The sequence below is a fragment of the Neovison vison genome, chromosome 3 (assembly GCF_020171115.1).
Source record: "Neovison vison isolate M4711 chromosome 3, ASM_NN_V1, whole genome shotgun sequence".
NCBI classification, from domain to species: domain Eukaryota; kingdom Metazoa; phylum Chordata; class Mammalia; order Carnivora; family Mustelidae; genus Neogale; species Neogale vison.
The window spans coordinates 202,410,884-202,433,182 of record NC_058093.1 but is presented as its reverse complement, the minus strand read 5'-3'; the positions used below and the strand labels follow the sequence as shown (position 1 = coordinate 202,433,182).

The 22,299-nt window shown below is 53.6% G+C and overlaps 1 protein-coding gene across 1 annotated transcript in view; it reads right to left on the bottom strand.

Moving 5' to 3' along the window:
• The window catches only part of ADGRD1 (adhesion G protein-coupled receptor D1), a 122,932-nt gene that overhangs the window by 89,471 nt on the left and 11,162 nt on the right, over positions 1–22,299 (bottom strand). Inside the window, exons 4-8 of the mRNA XM_044243557.1 lie at positions 19,373–19,495; positions 8,861–9,040; positions 5,301–5,555; positions 2,480–2,544; positions 1,569–1,724 (exon numbers count right to left, since the gene is read on the bottom strand). Of these exons, the coding sequence (XP_044099492.1) occupies positions 1,569–1,724; positions 2,480–2,544; positions 5,301–5,555; positions 8,861–9,040; positions 19,373–19,495 (779 nt within the window). The remainder of the gene's footprint in view (positions 1–1,568; positions 1,725–2,479; positions 2,545–5,300; positions 5,556–8,860; positions 9,041–19,372; positions 19,496–22,299) is intronic.

The window sequence follows — 22,299 nt, the reverse complement described above, 5'->3', positions numbered from 1 at the left end:
CGGGATGCCTCTAGTAGCCATATTTTTAAAAGTAAAGAGTAAACAGATGAAACTAATTATGTTTCTACTAATTATGTTTCAAAGTAATTCTACGACTTTCTTAGCCCCATATTTCTAAATTGCCAAGACCAAAATTGTCAATTCAATATTTTATGTTCTTCTCTTTCTCCTAAATGTTAGGAACCTGGTGTATATGTTCCATTTAGAGCCTGGATTTTGGGGGCGCCTGGGTGGCTCAGTGGGTTAAAGCCTCTGCCTTCGGCTCAGGTCATGATCTCAGGGTCCTGGGATCGAGCCCCGCATCGGGCTCTTTGCTTGGTGGGGAGCCTGCTTCCTCTTCTCTCTGCCTGCCTCTCTGCCTACTTGTATCTCTGTCTGTCAAATAAATATAGTCTTTAAAAAAAAAAAAGTCTTTAGAGCCTGGATTTTATGTCTCACATCTGACTTTGAATTCACCACAGTTCACAGACTCCCCAGCCAGACGTGGCTAACGGGCCCCTTATCACCCAGCACAGGAAATGACTTCTCGCCATTTTCCTGTCCAATTGCTAGTGGTGGGAAGCCAGGACATGGAAAACTAGATATTATTTCTCATCGAATCAGAGATGGGCAAGGTTCGGGGATGGATGGAGACACCAGAGAAGCCACCTCTCTCTCCACCCCCACGGGGGCAGGAAGGCGAGCGGGGCCCTCCTTCCACTTTGGGGCGCCTGGGCACCCAGGACATCTTCTCACCCACTCCTCCATCTTCTCACGCGCTGCCTTCTGCCAGCAAGGCTTCCAGAGCGCTCACCTAACACCACTGTCATCAGCACACATGAATGCACGCGGATCCCCCGAGCTGAGTGTCCTGTTGTCTCCCCCACATGGCAGCAGGGCAGAGACCGAGGACCCAGGGCAAGGAACCACTGAGGGACGTTCAGCCCTCAGCTAGCCCTCTGCACCCTGCTCGGACCTGTAAGTTGCTCTTTCCGGGAGGAATGCGCTCAGACAGGACTACCCCCTCCACCTCAGCCCAGAACCCCAGTGCTGCCCCTCTACCCGCCATGGACCCTCTACCTCGACCTGGAGGGTGTTTAGAGGAGGGCGAGAAGCAGCAGCACCTTGATTCCATGCCATCAAGGGCACGTTCACTAAGTGTTTTAGGTGACCTTGGAATTCCCACTGACCTGTAAGTCACAGCTCTGTGGGTCATAACGTGTGCAGATGTGGTCTAGTTTCCTGCGGCTACACCTGCCAAGACCCAGCCCCACCCTTCACCTGTCACCAAGGGAGGCAGGGGGGCTGAAGCTGGAGCTGCGCGCCCCGATGGCGGGCGGCCGGGCGGTGCAGAGACGGGAGCCACAAGGAGCCGGGGCAGAGCTGAAGGAGGCCCCAGCGAGCTGGACGGAGCTGGCGGGACAGGCCACCCTACCCAGTGGCCCATGACGAGTCTGGAACCCAGACTGTCACGTAAGAGTCCCTGACTTCCTACAACTCTGTGCAGATTGAACAAAGCACGCCTGTGGGTCAGGATCTGGCGCTTCGCCACCCCCGACCGGCCAGGCACAGAAATCAAGTAGCTTCACCTGGGTGAGGTTCAGCGCCATTTCCTGCGAGAGAGGCTTATTGGGTAATTTGAGGGACACGTTCCGCAGGTAGCTCAGGATGGCTCCTGGACTCTGGAAGTTTTTCCTCGCCTCTGTCAAGTTGGTGATGACGGGATGGTAAGCGTTGGTGGGCACCTGAAAGAAATGACAGGCGTGATTCCGGCGCAGGACGTGATTCCAGCGCGGGACGAAAGCCGAGAAGTCCCATGGAAGTCCGGCGTGCCCTCTCACAGCCCCGTGATGACGGCGGTCGCGCCAACACTGTACCAGGAGGCATTTCCGCGACTGCCTGACGCAGACTGAGCTTTCACCCTCTCAGCAACTTTAAGAAATACGCACCCATTTGAGATGAAACCAAGCGTAGGGAAGCTCACCCAGAAATACACGTGGAACCGGTGTTTCAACCTGCACCAAAAGTACGAGAGTCTGTGCCCTCCCTTTCCCTTAGAATTCCCAAGGAAGGGAACATGGTGGGATTATAGGTACTAATTCCAGAGGGGAACGTTTCTGTATCGACTGATCTTCCCTCAAACGTCGGGAGAAGGGGCACGAAGAGAAAACGAGCTTCAGCACAGGTCCCCCCTTCTCTCTGCTCACTGTGCCGCCTGCCCCGGAGACGGTCTCAGAGTTTGTGTCCCTGGGCAGTCTGGTTGACTTCCTTTTGGCCCCTGAGGCCACAGACCACAAGAAGCAGAGGGCTTTCCCTTCAGTCAGCCTGAGCATCCGGACTTCGTGCCAAAGCTAGCTTCCCCTCCAGGGCTGATTTCTTCCCAGACACTATACTGCCAAGAAGAGAGAGCCAGACTGTCCAGTGGAATTTGGTCCTGGCACACAGGCTAAGCAGAAGGGCTTCAACAAGAAGGGGGACGGAGATCAATGTGTGTGCTTACCACGGCATTGGCTGGGGATGTCATGAAGACGTTTGGTGGTGTCGAAGACAGCAAAGCATGCTTTCCTGGAAAGAATCAGTAACGCTTGATTAGGGACTGAAACGTGGTCCGTCTTTCACCCTAAGGAAGGCCTGTCTTTACTCGGAACTCTCCAGCTTCAGACACATCCAAGACAGCCTGAGAATGTTTTGAGTAGGAATGCTGCTGGAAAGATGAACGGCTAATAAATCAGCTTAATGGGCAGAGGGTATGGATTTTCCCAGGTCACATTACTTTCCTATTTATGTTTCAAATTGCTTTTGAACACCCTTCATGTAAGTCATCATAGAAAGCGATGATTTTATACAAGCATTTACCGATTTCAAATAAATAGAGAACCAGAAGAAATTGCCCTTACCACATCGGGACCAGCTGGGGATGGAACACAGAGGGCTATTAGTCTCGGGGTTTGGAAAAACTATCCGTCCAGTCAAGCCTTCCCTCCCAGACAGATGGAGCGAGATGAAGGGGGGGGACTATTCTCTCAAGCCCCTTCGACCCCGAGGATTCTAGTTTTTTCTCCTCTATTTGGTTAATTAATCATAAATTATTATAGCTATGTTAAACCTGGCTCTGACGGACGGCTGGATGGGGCCGTCCGAGAGACTTCCTCATTTTCTCTATATGTGATTTATGTCACATGCCCAGTCTTCAGAACCAAGTGCCCAAGCAACATGGGGTGTGATGAGTCTAGTTCTAGTTCCGCAAAGATGCATCCACATGCTCCTGGGACATGTAAGGGTTAAGGCAACACCTCTCCTGAATCGCCCCCAAACTCCGACACCACCTTCACAGGCCAGACAGGAACGTGGCCTGAAACGCTGTGCTGTGTGGGGCTGGTGCTCCCCATTCAAGCCCTGGGATGTCCTGGGGACACGAGTTTGCTGAGACAGCTGCAGGAGCCAGGAACAGCGACACCTCTCCAGGGTTAATAAAGCGGTGAAGTATCAGGAAACCAGGGTTTGTTGGAGGCTTTCAGTAACACAAATACAGACAGCATCTTGGTCTCAAAGGGACAAATCTCTGAATCTTAGGCTATGAAATGCAGGAGATTAATATCTTTTGTATTGTACAGGACCTGTATTTTGTCCTTGTGTCACTTATGTATAAGGAATGAATTCTACCTTCTCAGTGAAAAATGGGCGTCTCAAAGACGGGGGTGGACAGAGACGTCCTACGCGCACAGCAGCTGTGCCCGGCTCCCAAGAGCCGCAGCCCCAGTCGCTGGGGCTCCCCTCGCCTCTGAGTTGCAGATGCAGCAGGCCCCACTGTCATGACCACCTCTGCCAGAGGTGGATGATGACCCAGGCTTCAGGCCATCAGCATACTCTGCAGGCCCCGGGCACAGGGCTTGGCCCCCAGGGAAACACAGGGATCATTCTGGCCAAATGAGGGTCCTGGGCAGCCCTGCTGCAGGAGATGGCAAAAAAGAGAAGCTCTCGCCTTCTGCTGAGGATGGGGAGGGAATGTAGAGGGAACGGCAGCCATGCTGGCATCACAAGAAGGAGCAGCGTCAAACACAAACACTCTTAGTGACACATGTGAGCACCTAGAGCAAACTGGTCCTGAAGCAGATGTTCTTCTATTGTTTCCATTGTGTGAGGCTGTTTAATTCCCTTCTTGCCATAATCACTTTAGTTATGTTTTCTGTCATGTAATCACATGGTCTTAACAGCTGAGGGCTTCACTGTCGGACCCCGAGGGGAGGCTGGCTTTCCACCTCCTGGTCCTGACCTATCCCTGCTGTCAGCGCAGTGGCCAACCAATGGATGTTTACAAGCGACTGTCATTTTTTGGCAGATTATTTTATGTTAAAATAAAGAATCAGGGTGTTCAGCTGTTGGCAGAATGAAAACAAATGAAGGGAAAGGAAGCATTAATCTTAAAACAGTGAAAGCATTGGGAAAACCTGCCACGGGCAGGCACTGTGCTGATGCCGTACCCCGGTCACTGTCTATCCGCGGAGCCCCCGCCCCACAGCTTCCTCCCAGTTACAAAGGAGAACGTTGTGATTTGGAATGGTTAAGACACAAAAAGCCACTTGCTACCATTCCATGTATGTGGAAGACCCAGAAGAAGGATCAGCGGCGGCCACGGGCTGGGGGAAGGACACAAGTCGCAAGAGGTAGTGGGTACTGGACTTCCTTTCCAGGTGAAGAGATGATTTTAAAACCAGAAAGGACAGCTGCCCAATGTGGTGAGCACAGTAGGTACCAGGGGACTGTATACCTTCAGATGGTTGCGTTTCTGTTCCCTGAATTTTACCTCAATAGAGGTGACCCCCAAGTCCCACGGCTCACCGAGGCTGAGGGAAGATTTGAACCCAGGCTCCCTGTCCCTTGGGTCCCGTCTCTGAACAACCACTCTGTACCGAGCAAGAAGGGGCATCCTCGGGGTTCCCGGGGCCCCCTCAGCGTCTGGCACGCAGGAAGCACCAGGTGAACCTTTGTTGATCGAATGCACTAATGGACCTGGAATGTCTGCTCCCAAAGCTGTCCGTTATCACCCACCACCTACACCTCGAAACCCCCGATGACCCGCAGGATACTCCTCTCAGGGTCTCTCCTCTAAGTTGCCAGTTCCTCCATCTTAGGGAACAGGTGTTCTGGAGAAGCGGCTGGATTTCTGAGGTTCATCAGGATGCCTCGCCGCCCGCAGCGCAGACGGCCGCCTCAGGAGAGTGAGGAGCGAGACGTGCTGGGAAGGGAGTTGGACAGAAGGAGCCTTGTCCTCCCAGAGATGGGCAGAGCAGGCCCGAGCCCTCCCCCACATGCCCACTCACCAATGGCGGCTGTGAAGTACATGGAGATCTCGTCTGGGGTCAGGGCCCGTTCCCAGATGATGAACTCATCAAAAGCTCCATCCTCATAACGCTTGGTCTGGTCCTGCTCAGACCCTATCACGAGGTTGACGCTGGGCTCCCCGTAGGCATGAGACACTTTGCCACTTGGGTCAGAGGTGCTCAAGGTCCCGTTGACGTAGACTTTCAAACCCTCCTTGGATTTCCATGTGAACAGGACATGAGTCCAGTAGGGACCTAGAAAGAGCAAAGATCACTGTTCTGCTGATGTGGAAAGAGCTCCCCATGTGTGTGTCTCCTAGTTGTTAAGCACCTGCCTCTTGAGATGATTAGTCACTCTTGACCTTGGTGAGTCCTCACATGGGTCAGAATGAACATCTGACTTTTCCTCAGAAAGAAGCAGAGGGAAGAAATTACCCTCATCCCCAAAACTCCAGAAGCAGTCCAAAGAGACCTTTTGCTATTTTAAATTAGATCCTTTGTTATTCTAAATTAAAATGAAATAATAGCTAACGGTCATAACTTGTTCAAAAAATTTTTTTGGTCCTGCCTAGGCCATCACAGTGCAGGTCAATAAAACTTATCTGACAATAAAACTTATCTGTGGGCCTGACTCAGCCCATAGCAGTTGGTGTGCACCTCTGCTCTGACATAGGACGTGTGATATCAACCAACATAGTGGGACCACGGTAGGACCACCCTCCCCCGGCTCACTCTCTTTGGCATGAGAACTACAGTTGCCAATAAGAAGAATGTTCCTCAGACTCTGACGGCAGCTTGCCCCACAAAGGGCCTCACTTTGTTTGGCAAGTGCTGTGTTAGGCATCTCATGGGCTTGCTTCTGGAAGGAGCAGGGCAGCCCTTCAAAGGGTGTGTGTCACTGTGAGCCAGGCATCACCTTAAATCACCCAGCAATTAGCTACTGGAACATCACCAAAACAAAAGCTTCTGCACAGCAAAGGAGACCTCTAACAAAACCAAAAGGCAGTGTATGGAATGGGAGATGATCATTGCAAACAATATATCCGATAAAGGGTTAGTACCCAAAGTATATAAAGAACTCATACAACTCAACAACCAAAACAAATAATCCAATTTTTAAAAATGGACAGAAGATATGAACTGTCACTTCTCCAGAGAAGACATCCAGATGGCCAACAGACACATGAGAAGATGTGCAACATCGCTCATCATCGGGGAAGTGCAAATCAGAACCACAATGAGATCCCACCTCACACCAGTCAGAATGGCTAAAATCAGCAACACAGGGAACAGAAAGTGTTGGCGAGGACGCCAAGAAAGGGGAGCCTCCTCCACTGCTGGTGGGAATGCAAGCTGGTGCAGCGACTCTGGAAAACAGCATAGAGGTTCCTCAGAAAGTTGAAAATAGAGCTACCCTATGACCCTGCAATCGCACTACTGGGTATTTACCCGAAGAATACAAAGATATGAATTCAAAGGGCTACATGCAGCCTTGCTGACAGCAGCATCGTCTACAACAGCCTAACTGCAGAAGCAGCTCGTGTGTCCATGGACTGAGCGGAGAAAGCAGACATGGGGGGTACCTACGACAGAATATTCCTCAGCCATAAAAAAACGGGAAATCCTGCCTCTTGTAATGACAGGGCTGGAGCTGGGGCATCTAATGCTAAGGGAAAGAAGTCAGAGAAAGACAAATACTCTAGGATATCATGCAACGTGGGGTTTGTGAAACAAAATGAAAAGAGACGCACCAAAAAACAGACTCTGAACTATAGAGAACAGATGAGTGGTTTCCAGAGGGGAAGGGGTTGGGGGTTGGGTAGGTAGAGATTAAAAAGTATCATGATGAAAAATAAAATAATTTTTTAAAAAGATAAAGTTCTGGGGCACCTGGGTGTCTCAGTGGGTTAAGACTCTGCCTTCAGCTCAGGTCATGATCCCGGGGTCCTGGGAACGAGTCCCACATCGGGCTCTCTGCTCGCAGGGAGCCTGCTTCCCCCACCAACTCTCTCTGCCTGCCTCTCTGCCTACTTGTGATCTCTGTCTATCAAATAAACAAATAAGATCTTTAAAATAAATAAATAAAAATAAAAAGATAAATTTCTCTCAGTCAGCCAGTCCGTCACCACCCAGCAATCACTCAGGCCCTTTCCGAGGGTTGGGCCGCGTCCTAATCCTGAGTCTCTGGAGAGCACTTGGGTCCTAAATGGGTCCAAAGTATTATTTATCACCTTTGAGTTTAAAGCAAGAATAACAGATTTCTTCAGTGAACAGATAGTGTGTCTCCAGGCAGAAATGTTTACAATTCTTCCCATTTCCCTGGGTGGAAAAACAGAGTTCGGTAGACTTTACCTTAGGACATGCTGAGGAAACCTACCAGATGCCCCCTACTGTGTCGGCCCCAAGAGGCACGGAGATAAGACTCTTGTAGAAGAACCTGACTTGGGTAGAACATGGTAAGTGCCATGAATGAGGTACAGGCCGTTCTGTGTGGGGGAGGGGGCCAAGAGTCTTTCTGGCCTGGGATCAGAGAAAGCAAATAGGCACGATTCTCCCAGCGCTCTTGCAGAGGCGAGGTGGAGAGCCAAGCTTGGGGAGAACGAGTAAGGCTCCCGGCTCACACAGGTGGCAGGTGCAGAGGAGGGTTTGGCTCTGGCGTCGTCCGTGTCTTAAACAACTGGGACACACAGCCTCTTGAAATGGGCCAGAAAATGAATTGTCCTTGAATATCTCAGAGATATCTTTCCTGCTGGAGGCCTTCATTCTTCCCACCTCCCGCTTCCTGCTTCCCTCCCGCTCCGTGCTTCCCTCCTAGTGCCCGGCCCGGACTGGGCTTCCCCTCAACGTTACTCTAATACTTCTCTCCCAAGTGCGTTTTCCAAGTCAGACCCTCTTCTCCCCCAGCTTCCTGCCCCGGGCCTCTGACTCGTTTCCAGTGCACAACCCGATCTCACACCAAAGAGAACACAGGAATCTCCAGATAACGCCAGGAAGACCCCACAACACCCCCAGTGTCTACGCAGCCGCCCGCTGCCCCACACTTGTCCCAGAGCATCCCTCCCCACAGCTCCCAGGCCTCCCTGCAGACCGCCCTTCCTCCCTCAGTCTTCAGCCTCTGTTCCAGAAAATGTTCACAGCATATTCTAAATATGGCCAAGTCTATACCACTGTGGGGGGGGCATGGGAAGGAGGGGGAGCAGGAGAAGATGAAAGGGGCAGCAGGGGGAGGGGAGGGGGACAATGAGGGGGACAAGAGGAGAAGGGAAGGAGAGAGAGAGGAGGGAATGGGAAGGAGGGGAGGGAGGGAGAACAAGAAACAGTGGCCGCCATGCTAAGCACCTGGTGTCCGCTACTGCATTTCACCTCTCCGGGCCATGCGGGGCACATCCCAACACTACCTTCCCTCTAGGACACGGCAGTGGAGACCACGCACCAGGCGACCTGAGGCAGGCGCACAGCAGGGGTGGAGGGAGCACAGGCGCCTGGCTGCAGGACGCGGCCCTCTCCGGTCCGTCTCCCCCGGGCAAGCCCTGATTGCCAAGGCCAGGCCGGGCCCTTACCTGGCGGACTGAAGGTGGCCTCCCAGGTCATGGCGTTCTCCCGCGTGTACAGCTCCACAGAGCCCTTGCCGCCGCTGGAGCAGACCCTGAAGCCGTCGGAAATGACCTGTCCCCCGTAAGCAAAAGGGGTCGGTCTGGACGCCTCTCCTTGTGTCTTCCAGAAGAAAGAAAACGTGACCCCTGAGGGAAGGAAGGGGACAGGGTCAGGACTGACGGACAGCAGAAGGGACCCCTCCCCAGAAGCAGGTGGTCCTCTCTGCCCCTTACTGTCCATGTGAAAAGCCTTTTTTCCCCTTCTGGAGACAATGCGTGTTCAATTCAGGAGACACGGGCGTTGACAACAGGCCACATTTATGAAAAGCTCACCAAGGGCTGGACACTTTCCCAAGAGTTCTGAGTGAATTATCTCCTTCCACATCATGGCAACCCCCTTATCATTCCACCTGTGCAGATGAGGACACTGAGGCATGTTTGTCCCAGGTCACCAGACCGGCATCAGGCTCCCATCCAAGCTCAAACCTAGGGACGGCCAAGTTCACAGATGCCAATAACCGGCACCGTCCTTTGCTCCCTCCTCCTCTTGGTCCAGAAGCGTCTTTATGGCAACTCCTGCTACAACCTTTCCCGCAAGCATATTTTACAAAGAAAGGAACCAGCCCAGGCACACGGGCTTATACACCACATCCTAAAAACACTTCTTGCATCACCAGCTTCTTCCGAGGTCCGTAAACACGCCCGCACACCACTGTGCCGCGTGTCTGCATGGCGTCACATTCGAAATCGGGGCGGCTCGGGCTCCTTCAACTTCCCACTCTTCAGGCAGAACCAGAAGCTCAACCTCTGGGTACGTGTCAGATTCTATCTAGTGGGGAACTTCCAGTCAAAGGCGGGGACCGCTTTTAAGGGTTTTGACGTTTAGGAGAGTGATCTCCAACAGAGTCACAGAGGGGGCAGCGAAGACCCTGTCCCACAGTCACCTTGCAGGCCTCGGTGCCGGGCTCCTTGGGGAGGGGACACAGGGACCGGAGCTGGCCGGAGGCTCCTCTGCACGTTAGGCTGCCCATCACTGCCTTCCCAACCTCAAACTGCTTCTATCCTGCCGGGCTCACTGCAGTGAAATTTACCCTTTCCTTGCATCTGAGTCAGGTCCGTGTGTGTGCATGTATGCACGCATGAGAGACAGACAGACAGAGAGCCCATGGGTGAGTGCTGCCCTAGCAACCTGCGTGAACCTCACGTGGGAGCTGGACATCACCCCGGCGGCCCCACCCCGCCCAGTCTGGCCCAGGCGGGAGAGGACGGTGCCCAGAGTTGATCAAAACCAGCCTGTGACTCGGGGGTTGAAGACGGGGGTGGAGGGCCCTTCGCCCTGGGCCTTATTTATACAAATGGCACCAAACTCAGACTTGGGGCCTTATTCTTCAAATGAGATCATGGACACAGCCCGAGTCCCCGAATCAGCTGACATGCACCATCACACAGAACCAACCACCTTTACTGTGACACCTTATGGACTGACACGTCTGTTACAAACTGTCGTCTTGTGACGATCAGACTGGATCATGTTTTGTGGGCTCCGAGCCCTAATTTGGTTCATGAGAAGCATGTAGAAAAGCATAATTTAATAACCCCAGATTGGGGCGCCTGGGTGGCTCAGTGGGTTAAAACCTCTGACTTCGGCTCAGGTCATGATCTCAGGGTCCTGGGATTGAGCCCTGCATCTGGCTCTCTGCTCAGCGGGGAGCCTGCTTCCCCCTCCCCACCTCTCTCTGCCTGCCTCTCTGCCTACTTGTGATCTCTGTCTGTCAAATAAATTTTTTAAAAAAACAGATTGGAGTTTCTCCATTTTTTTTTTTTTGGTTAATATAAGAGGAACCTCAAAATAATTGGCAGAGGCCTGGACCTTTCTTGACCTCTGAGAAGCTAGAGTACAACCCCAGCTAGTACGGGTGTGTGCTTAGGGCTTCCAAGGAAAGTAGAGAGCCCCCCAAGTTCCCTGAAGGATGGGACTGGCAGTGGAAGGCTGCTCAGAGGTGGCAGGGGTCCCGGGACCCTCCCCAGAGCCTGCTGCTGGCACAGGGCCCAGCCGCTCCTGCCCACCCGGCACCCTGGGACCAGAGTCCAGCGCGAACCGTGACCCTGCCGCCCAGCCTCCCCGCTCTCAGAAACCACCCGTTTCCCCAGGAAGCGAACACATGCATTGTGAAATTTTTGTTATGAAACGAATTCCCGGAGGATTCATGGAAGTTAATTTTTTCCAAATATTTTGTTGCGTTTAGAAATTCCTTTTATTCAATCCCATCTTGGCCAAACGTCTTTCTGTCCAGGAAGTAAAAGAAAAAGAAGGCAGTCAGTTTGGCGTTGGTTAAGGGTGGACACGAGGCCAGTGACACTGCCTGTAAACGAGCATTTCGTTTTTACCCACGTAACCTGCACAATAATCACTCCTTTCTGGGGAATAGCTTTATCCTGAAACATTTGTTCACGTCTTCCCAGAGTCTCAGGAGCTCACAGGGAGCCTTGAAGGCCAGCAGCCCCCAGGAGGGCAGCCGCAGGTTCACGGGCCATCAACACAGTGAAGAAACAGCAGAAGGGGAAAGAAGTGAGTATGATGACTGACAAGTTGGTTCCCCACTTCTTTCTTCCTGTGAGCACTAAATCTGAGTCCATCCAGAAAGATAAATGAAGAGCGGTCTTTCTCCACAAGACACAGAAAAAGAAGAGGAAAACATCGTCCAGATGCGGCAAGAAGAGACAGATGTGATCGAGCACAGAAATACAAAATTCTGCAAGGCAAATAATTTACTGTAACAACGTCAAAGGGTAACTGGCAATCCAGGGGGAAAGAAGCTTTGTGTGATACATCCAACAGTCAAGGAATTCACATCCTTCCTATGGGAGAACATCTGATAAAGACAGGCACCATCACTAGCATTTAGTGGGAAATTCCCAGGAGCAAAGAGGACTGCTCTAAGACTCATACTCGTAGTAATTCTTAACCTTTCCAACAACCCTGTGAAGCAGGTGTGATCGGTGTCCCCATTTTACAGGTGGGAAAACTGAGGCACAGAGAGGCCACGCAGCAGGCGGCAGGCAGGACTGGAACTGGGCGGGCGGGCTGCGGTAATTACAGCTCCGTTCCACTCTGTCCCGGAGACCGCCCATGTTTCGGAGAGCACACGCTCCCGGAATTAAACTACAAAGCTCCTCGAGAACTGTGGCAAGAAAAGAACACACAGCAAAGCCCCAGGCCAAGCGAGGAAGTCTTGGTGAACACACTGTCCTCTCTGGTGCTCTGTGGTGAGTGGGAGGGCAGCTGGCAGGGAGACTTCCCAGGGACTCAGCACAGTGTCCCGCACACCAGTGGTTCAAAGTGGACCCAAGCAGCTGTGAGCGGACAGGGCGCAGCCACCTGTAGGCCTTGTGGCATCCAGGTGCCCTCGCCCAGAAGCTGCACCTCTGTGTGCCCCGGGAAAGCCGAGCCATCCTGCCCACCCCAGTGTCCTCCAGTCTGGGTGGCGCCTCCCACACACCCTGAGTGATGTCCCGGCGGCATCCATCAGAGTCACTGCTGGGTCCAGGGTCTGGACCAACGGTCTCACACTCGGTGCCTTCTAGAGGATTCCAAGCAGGGGGCGTGTGTGTTCTGCAGAGTCTAAACACCTGCACTCAGCCTGACACAGACTGTTCCAAAGCAGCCGCGATACGTCCCATCCCACCTGCTTCCGCATCATGTGTTCCCCACCTGCCCCGGGCCTGACTCGACCCAGAGGGGACAGCCGAAGTGACCCCTGGCCCAGCCCCAGCTGCGCTCCCTGTCTCACAGCTTCCGCCCTCCCTCTTGAGCTCTCAGTCGGCGCGGAAGTCCGGGCCACACACGCGAGCACAGAGGTGCCAGAGCGAGAGGGAGGGGACCTGCGGGGGACCCCAGGCCTGGCCGCTCCCGGACTGCAGCTGTGTGACGCCTGGACTGAGAAGGGCCCACTGAGCCCAGCCGGCCTGTGGGACGGGGAGACGCGACCCCAGCCGGGGTTTCACACTGCACAGCGAGAGCTGACCCAACAGTCTTATCCGAAGCCCCTCGTGCGTGAGCTGGTCAACCCCCTCTTCTGCTTAAGCCTGATTGAGGTGAGTTTCTGTCGCTTATGATGACTCAGCTGACCCCACTGTCCCCCAAGGGGTCCCACAAGGAGGTACACACGCCTCCTTCCCTCCTTCCTGACATGTTGGGTCTAGGGTTCAGGGAGGGTCCCAGAGCAGCGCCTGCCGACCCTCCCTCCTCTCCTGCTTACGAAGGTACTTGGGTCCAGACAGAGGTGGGCACCACCCATTGAAACCATGACACGGCGGAGAGCAGCCTGCCGGGAGTGAGTCCGCAGGACAGTTACCCGAGCCTGAGGGACAGGCTCAGAATGTTCTGCAGTGGGACACGGCGTTCACGTCCAGGGGCACGAGCTTCCCCTCAGCGCCAAGCTCAGGGCTCGGAGAAGACCCGTCCCTCAGCTGCAGCAGAATATGCAGACCAGGCCGTCCACGGTTTCTCACCTCCCCCAGCCCTGTCACCTGCAGACGCCCGCTTCCAGCGCCACCTGTGTCAGAGAAGCTCCGGCCCACGAATGCAGAGGGGACACCAAGTTCAGGGCACTGCAGTGCCCTCCCTGCTTGCTTCCTTCACCCCGTGGTTGTTTATGGGGGGAAATGAGGGGCCACAGACAGACGGGCGCACAGACCCTCAGGGTCGCTGGGCTGCTGGCGTCACTGCCGTGCAGGCCTGGGGACAGGCAGACGCAGAACACAGTCACACGGGGCTCTCCGGAGGGACCCCTGGACTCAGTGTCAAGAAGGGACCCCGGGGGCCTCTGACCTGAAGACCAGGAACGGCTTCCCGGAGCGGAGCAGGTCGCTTGGGAACTGAGATCTGAAGGAAGGGGCACACTCCGACCGGGGAGAGACCGTGGGGCATGGAAGGATCCTGCTACCCTGCTACCCTGGGTTTGGGGCAGCGTGTAGTGGGGGAGGGGAAGAGAAGCGGAGACGGGGGAGCCGCGTGCATGGGCTTCTGACTGCGTGAGCTTTGGAGGGAAAGCAGAGGCAGGGACGCGGCCCGGGTCTCTACTGCTGCTGCAGTGAATCACTAGCACCCGACGGCCTCGTAACAGCACGCGTGGACGCTCGTCCAGTTCCGGAGGCGAGAGTCTCACGGGGTAAGCTCAAGGTGTTGGCACGGCCGCCCTCCCTCCAGAAGCCCCAGGGGAGGACACGTTCCTTCCCTTTTCCGCTTCTGGAGGCGCCTGCCTCCCTTGGCTCGAGCCCCTCACTCCCCACTCAAGCCAGCTGCGAACGTCTCTCAGCCTCCCTCTCCCACGCCCTTGGAGGACCCCTGTGGTCACTGTGGCCCACACACGATCCGGGACCCGCGAGGCCCCTCGCTAGTCATGCCAGCAACGTGGGCGAAGGGTGACATTTTACACTGCATGTTCGTCCACCGTCCCCTCCCACTAGAAAGGGTTTTAGAAAGAGAAAGAGCCTGTGCGGGGTCGGGAAGGCCGTTAGTCTGAGCTGGCTGGTGCCGTCTGACACACATACCAGGTGGGCACATGGTGCGTTCTCCCAGAACTGGGGCCCTGGGTCCTTTATTTACCACGTGAAGAGAGGCTGGCAAGGGGCTCCCCAGCGACTGGGATCTCAGTGGGTTTTCCGGCAGCGCGGCCGCTGTGCAGGAGAGGATCTGGGCGTGCAGGGCTCCGACAGGGGAAACACCCGCCAAGTGCTTCCACAGAGCACAGGCCGGGAGCAGAGTGAGACAGCGAGTGTGGGCTTTCTGGACCACCGGAGCAAAGCTTCAGGCACCTGGGGACGGTCGACCAGCAAGCTTGCCACCTCTGGTCCCAAACCCTGATCTCCTAAGATGCTAAAATGTAATCTCCGTCCCCACAGTTCAGCATAACGCTGGTAACAATGATATTTTCTACCTCTGTATTTTTGAGAGTCGGTAATTCCACAACCTAGGGTCCGGGACACCTGCTCTGAGTTAGGCACAGAGATGCGCCTTGACATGACATGAATTACAGCACAAGGGGCTGCTTCCTCCTCAGTTTTCTGCTCTTCTGACAGCGATAAGAAAATCCATCCACGTGTAAGTCATGCTGGCGATCCCCGTTCAGCCAAGAAATGCCGCGTCTCAAATGTGGAGCCCCCAAGTAGAAGTCGGTAACACGGGAATCATGACTAGTTTTCAATTTGTGGGAGGAACATTGTTTCTTTTCCAATTCCATCCAAGGGGATGAAATTTAAAGAAAAACACTAAGTATAATAATAGTTCCGGAGATACACATATATATGGATAAAAATTATCCGAGTGGTTCCAAAGTGAGTAAAACTTAAGAATCACTGATCTTAAGAAATATTCCACCATTACTGGAAAGGTAGATAATTGCATCATCCAACTCAAACCAGTTAAAGTAAGTGATTCTGCCCTGGACGGTTGTCTAGTGTGGACACCGTCCCACCTGTCGCCACACTGGCTGGGTCGTCTGCGTCAGGTGAGCTGAGCTCTGGGCATCGGCACCCTGCCTTTCTGCCCACATCAGGACTGTGGTGATAGAATCATATTTGTCTGGCAAGCTTCCCTGGTATGATTTCCAAGCGACCTGCTGTTGTCCATTCTCCATATTATGGACTCCCACGTGCCAGAAAACACAAAGAGAAATGCTCATAAGATGTTCTTACTCATCCTAAGAAACATGGAACTACTGAGGAGAAAGAGTATGGCTACGTGTGGTCGTCCATGAACAAGCAGGTCTTTCCCCTAAGGTGGGACGTGAACAGTTATTGACTCCACGGCCCAGAATACAGTGTCTTCCTTCACAACATCTGAAATCAACTTGGCACCAAGAGGCCGTGAGGATAGTGAAACCTCGATACGATATCCTCAGGGCTTTTATTTAATTTTTTTCCAGGTCTGTAATTAGAAGACGAGAAGTAACAGCCAAAGAACATGAGAGAGATGACACCATGAGGAACAAAAACATAGAGAGAAGAAGAGCCGGAGGTCATAGTGGCAGAGAAAGGACCACCGACCCTGGGTGACAGATGAGGATTTCCATCCTCAGGCATATCTGGGTTTGAAGGGGTAGGAAAACGTACAATGTACGGGATGCAGGGAGAGAGAGCAGAGACACAACGGGACAGTGTTTCTTGGACTCCACAGTACACAACAGAGCCCACAGACGCTAAAGCCCATCCGGCCAGGAAGACACCAGCCATGAGCAAGAAAGCCAGGTGGCTTCACAAAGGGAGCTCGGGCTATGGGCTTTCAACACGCAGCACGCAGAGCAAGCCTTCTCCAGGCTGGGGGGCACAGCTGCCCGGCCCTGTATGCTGTTTTGAAAAGCTCGGACTTCCACTCTGCTCCTAAGAACATCCTCCCCCAACCTTGAAGAAAAATCAGCCCAAGTCATGAATTGAGACCACAAGAGAGTTTAGAAATAAGGAATATAAAAATAGTTGACCGGGCGGACAGGGAGTGGGGAACGTCTCTGTTCATTTTGATGTTAGTTTTTCTCATAAAAGTAATGGGCTATACACCTGAGCCCACTAGCGCCACCAAGAAATCCCAGAGAAACAGAGACAAGCATAGAGGAGGATGGGACGGGTGATCAGGAAAGACCCCACATCTCGGGTCCCCGCACCCGTCACACCTGACCACCCCCGTCCTCGCCATGCCCGACGTCGTTCTTTTTTTTTTTTTTTTTTTTTTTTGACAGAGAGACAGAGATCACAAGTAGGCAGAGAGGCAGGCATAGAGAGAGGAGGAAGCAGGCTCCCCACTGAGCAGAGAGCCTGATGCAGGGCTCGATCCCAGGATCCTGAGATCATGACCTGAGCCAAAGGCAGAGGCTCAACCCACTGAGCCACCCAGGTGCCCGCCCGATGTCATTCCTTGACATCTGCCTTCCTTTTTCTTTTTTCTTACTTCACCTGCTTTTAAGGCTTGTGACTTGCTGATACCTCCTCCTAAACCACGGCTAGGGAATCACATTTCTGTTTGTTCAGATAAACACATAGCCCTTACTGTCCTTCACTGCCTGGCGTCCCCCAAATTCCTCCCACGCCCTCGGTGCCCTGCAGGGACCTTAATCTGGAAAGCGCTAGGCAGACCTTCCCTGTGCTCATCTTGCTGATCTGGACCCCCAAAAAGCACGCTCACACGGGCTACAGGCCACCTGTCTGAGCGCAGGGTGCACGCGGGGGCACGCACACCACGGTCCTCAGATGTCACACGTGCTCGACTCCCCATTCCCGGGAAGAGGGGGGCAGACCGAGAAATGGCCAACCTCCATCCAAATCTGCAGGAAGCCTCACGACAGCCCCGTCTCCAGGAGCCAAGGGTGACGTGAGGCTTCCTGGGTTCAATGTATGGCCCTACTGGAAAGACATTCACATGGTTTGAACATCTCCAGCTAATTCCAGCACACAAGAGGCTGCTGTCACAGGGGACACGAAGCCAGCCTTCCCGGCTCTGCTGCCACACCACTCATTTGTCCCAGTCTTTTTGCAGATGAAAGAGCTAATATGAGTAATGACCTTGGTCCCGTGATCATCACATAGTCAGCGATCAATAACGTTGGGTCCTTATGGTCAGTTAGCCCCCTTATAGGTGGGGGTATCACCCTCCAAGCAGGCAAGCTGGGGTTCTCATTAGGACAGGTGCCCAGGTCTGCAAATGTTCCCGTGGGGCCGTGGCCGAGGAACCTCTCATGGCCACGGGCTGAACCTGCCAGGACCTCAGTGGCCCCTTCCGGCCTCACGGCAGCCTCGAGAGAAAGGACTATCCCTGAACCATTTGACAGACACAGACTCAGGTGACGCGGTTGCCTGAGGTCACAGCAGTCGGGACAAGGACAGGGACCGGAGCCCACGCTCTCGCTGTGCTGTGTCTCACCCAGCACAATGCTGGCGAGGGCTGGGGAGGCAGTGATGACCAGGGGGACAGTGTCCATGACACTGGGGGGGGGGGTTGCTAGGCCATTGCCCAACCAGAGTCAGTGGGGGGAAGGCTCTGTTCTCAAGAGAAACTGGAAATCCGTATATTTACATGGAAGTTTTCTCTTTTTCCACGTTGGCAGCTAGTTCAACACTGCGGAGCTCCACGCCTGCCAAGCCAAACACGGCCACAGGCTGGAGCCAGCCCAGAGCCCAGGGCTGAGGTCTTGGAGTTCAGGTGAAACTTCCCAGGGCTCTGACTCCCCCGTGGTGCCCTCACGGGGGCCCCTGCGAGGGCTGGTGTCCCTGACAACCCCCTCATCATCACAATTCCAGGACCCACGCAGTCCAGCTCTCAAAAGACCCAAGACCCGCCCCTTCCACCAAAGCCAAAGCAGCGGAGGACCTGTCCCCCAAGAGAAGCCGTTCCCCTTGGCCCGGGCCCCCCACCCCCAGCCCTCTAGTGGCCACAGCTGAGCCTGGGCTGTTTTTCATTTAGAGAAACAAACAAGCCTGATGTGTTTATAGAGCTGTCTGAGCTCCGGGGTGGCGCAAACACCGGGTTTGTAAACCTGGCCATGGTTTTGGACCTCAAAACCATTTCTCGAAATCCTGGGTTCTGCAAACTCCAAAACATATCCCTCCCCCACCAACCACCACCACCACGACCACCACCACGTGTTTTGCCCTGTTAAACTTGTTTGTTTTTCTTGGAATGAAGTCCTACATCCCCAAAATTGTGCGTGACAAGTTCATCACAACATTGTCTCGAGGCCGTTGGCTGTCCAAAAGGCCTTCGCTTTCAGAAAGGCTGGTGCTACGCTGTTTCTTTCTTCCCCCCAAAAAGAACATTCTCATTCTGTGTGGGGTAGCAGAACTTGAAGGCCTGAAGCTGATGCGGATGTCAGACGACATTTCAGAGAGGTCTGAAGTATGGCCCAGATAGCCACGGTCGGGACCTCTGATGCTGGAAAGCAGGTTATTTTCCACGGGAGAACGGGGCAAGGACACATCCGGCCCCTCCACTGCCTGCACCTGCTTGTCCAGGACACTCTTCCTGCCATCGGCCCACAGCCCCTGCTGTGCCCACCATCCCCCCCACCGCTCCCCAGGCTCGGGGATGAAAGAAACCTGCCCAGGGCAGGGGTGTCATAGGCCGGCCCCGCCCAGGGCCACTGTCAACATCCCGGAGTCAGAAATAACGTAGTGGGAGACACACCACCAATTTACTTCCCACAAAGGCCATGGCCCCAGCCAAGTCCCATGTGACATCACCGCGTCTATTTCTGTAGTGGGTTCTTTCTCTTTCTTTCTTTACAAGATTAAATAGTTTGCTCTCACGTCTCCGCAAGACAGTACTTCCGTCTTTCTCAGTGTCCAGGACATATCTCAGGTTAGAATCCTGGACCCCTGCACCACCACCCCTGCCTCCCCCACCCACCCACCGCCCCGTGTCTGCAAAGACTCGGCAGCCACACGCTGATGTCCCTGCCCACCGGCGCCCAGAGGAGGCGGCGCGTCACTCACCATCCGGGTCACACTGCGCTGGGCTGCTGATGCAGGAAGCTCTGTACCTCCCGTAGTAGAGAAGGGTCACTCCTTTCTCCTCCTTGAGGTAAATGCCCTTGTTGACCTTCCCTTCCATGATGTCTACATTAGAAGAGCAACAACATCGGGCGTTAGCAAGCGTCAGACTGAGCACAACCTATATACTTTACAGTTCATGTCCATAATATTGTGTGCCCTCTACATTAACACTAATGCTTCATTAATTAATGCTTAATTAATGCTACATTAACATTAATGCTTCCTATTTAATATTACACTAGTCCTAGTGAAGTTAGAATCCTGTAACAAGAAAATGTGACTACTTCACAACAAATTGTAGTAATATTTTGTCATCAATGACTACTATATTAGCACATACTGTGTGCTCTACAGTAACAACACTCTAATCCATTGGCTGGAGATTGGGTTCCCAGGAGCCATGCGGTGACCCTGTCCCAAATTTCAGCTCCGTCCACAGGCTTCCAGAACCCCTCCCGCCCATCTTGTAAGTGAAAGGCTTAGGTACATGTTTGAACCTAAGCACCACCTGTGAGCTCTCCTTGGAAGCCCCTAATCCTAGACGTGGGAGCCTACAGTTCTGCAAGAAGCCATGTCTGGACTCTGGGAGGGAATCCCGGCGGGGCCTGCCAGGTCCAGGCCCAGTGGCCATGAGCCCCCGTTGGCCCTCGCCGCTCCATCCACCCCTCTGTCTGGCCCCATTCCCATGGCAAACGTCCCTGATGGTGTGAGCGTGGGGTAAATGGTTGACAGGACCGATAAGTGAAGACTATAAAAACCAAGTGTGATTAGGCATTTATTGTTCATTGGGGTCAAAGTCGCCCAGATACCTCCTCTGTCAGAAGGACACCTACCCACTGCCCTTGAGCTGTCACAGAGACTGGGATGTGCAGCCGCTTGGCTGAGCTCTTGGGGCCTGACGGCTGCCCCAGTGCAACTTATCCAACAGCCACTGTCAAGGGGGACAGCCTCTCAAAGGGCCTCTGTGCGCTTCCTCACTGTTCTAAACTCGTTATTTTTTTGCATATCTCATTTATTGCTGGGGAGCCTACATACCACAAAACTAAACATATCGCAGAAGTCAGTTAGCAGTTACATGATTGAGCGGGGCCGTATGAACCCCTCAATAAGGTGTTGGGCTGCAAAGATTAATTTTGGAAGGCAGACCCCTCACAACTGAAAAGAGCGATCAGATTAGGTGTTGCCCCAAATGCAGAGGGCCCAAGGCCTGAATGATCTGAATGGACTTTCCACGCTGCTCTGGGAGCCGCCGCCATAGCTGCTCTCCCTCCTGCTTTGAGCTGCGTAGGAGAAATAGGAAACATATGGGCTCGGAGGTGATTAAGTCAGATAATAATTTAACCCTGACTCCACTGGGTGTTCGGTAAGGCAGCTCCTAATAATTAAATAAAACTCCAGCTGCAGAAGACATGCTGATTTTAATGTTTGTAAGAGATCAAATTTGGGGGGAAGCATCTTAAAATCCGTTTCGATTTTTCATTCCAAGGGTCTGCTTTTCCTCCCCGCAAAGAATATACACCGCTGAAAAATCCAAACAATTTCTATTTTTAGAAAATATCTCATGTCCGTCTCGGTCTGAAAACCAGCAGCTGGCTCGGGAGGCCCTGGTCACTGATGCTTATGAGCATCAAGGCCTTGCAGTTGGGAAGGGGCACTACGTCCGGACCCAGCGTGACGCGCTTCTTCCCAGCACCCCGGGTCTCGGACTGGAGGCCAGATCGCCCGCCGAGACGAAGCGCCTTCCCACAGAGCCCAGCGGAACCGGCCTCCAGACTCGTTGCAGATCCCGACGCGACAAAACACGGGACAGGAGGGTGCAAGTGCTCACCTACGGTTGCAGACAGATTTGAGTAGGCAGAGTCATTGGTACGAACAAAGGTAGAGTTATGGGAAGGAAGCACAGTGAGGTTGTGGGTTCGCAACACTGGGTGGGACAACAAAAGAGAAAAGCACAACACATGAGTGACATGAACAACCAATGGAACCCGCATATCTCTCAACCTGACGCTCACCGAGTGGCCGTCTCCCCACGGCCAAGCACCTTGGATTTTCTCGCCCGACCTCGCCTCCCCGCCATCCCTGCCCTCCCTCACGCTGGGCGCCATTGGGACCCGCCAGTCCCAGAGCCAGGGCGCCACGGCCGCTGGCTGTTGCCACAAACACGGGTTCCAGTTTGCCGCATCCAACGCCCTTCGATACTCAGGTGAGAGATACGGAGCTGAGCTCGGCCGCACGGCAGCCTTGACAACAGGGTTCATGTGTGATGTCACGACAGTGGACGAGCCAGGACACAGCATGGAGGCAATGGCATGATATCATGACACGTGGACACAACAGAGGGTTCAGCAACAGATAACACGACGGCAGGAGCACGAGATGCCTTCCAAAGCCATTCCACCGTCCCCGGCATCAGACTGTGCCGACGGACCCTGCTCTCTGTTTCTGGAGACGCCTGCGATGGAACTGAAATGGGCTAGTGTGCATCCTTGTGTGAGGATCACACAGGGCAACGGCCTGCAGGGACACCAGCACCCTTCGCGTGTTCTGGGACACCCGCGAACACACTGAGTTTCCTGGGAAGTTAACACATCGGTCAACAAAATTCAGCCACAAGCCAATTGGGTCTTGGCGATTGTAGGGCTTTATGAGAACTCCCTGAGGGACAGGTGTTCGAGACACCCAAAGGGACTGGTTTGATCCCAACAGTGAGCTGCGGTGAGCGGTTGGGACAGGAATATCATTATCTGAGCTACTGTTTGAAATAACGACTAAAAGGTGACTTTCTGCATCCTGAACCGGGAATTACGTCGACAGAGCCTTTCCACTTGCTGGGATGGTCTCTCCTCACAGGGTTTAAAATAAAGGCC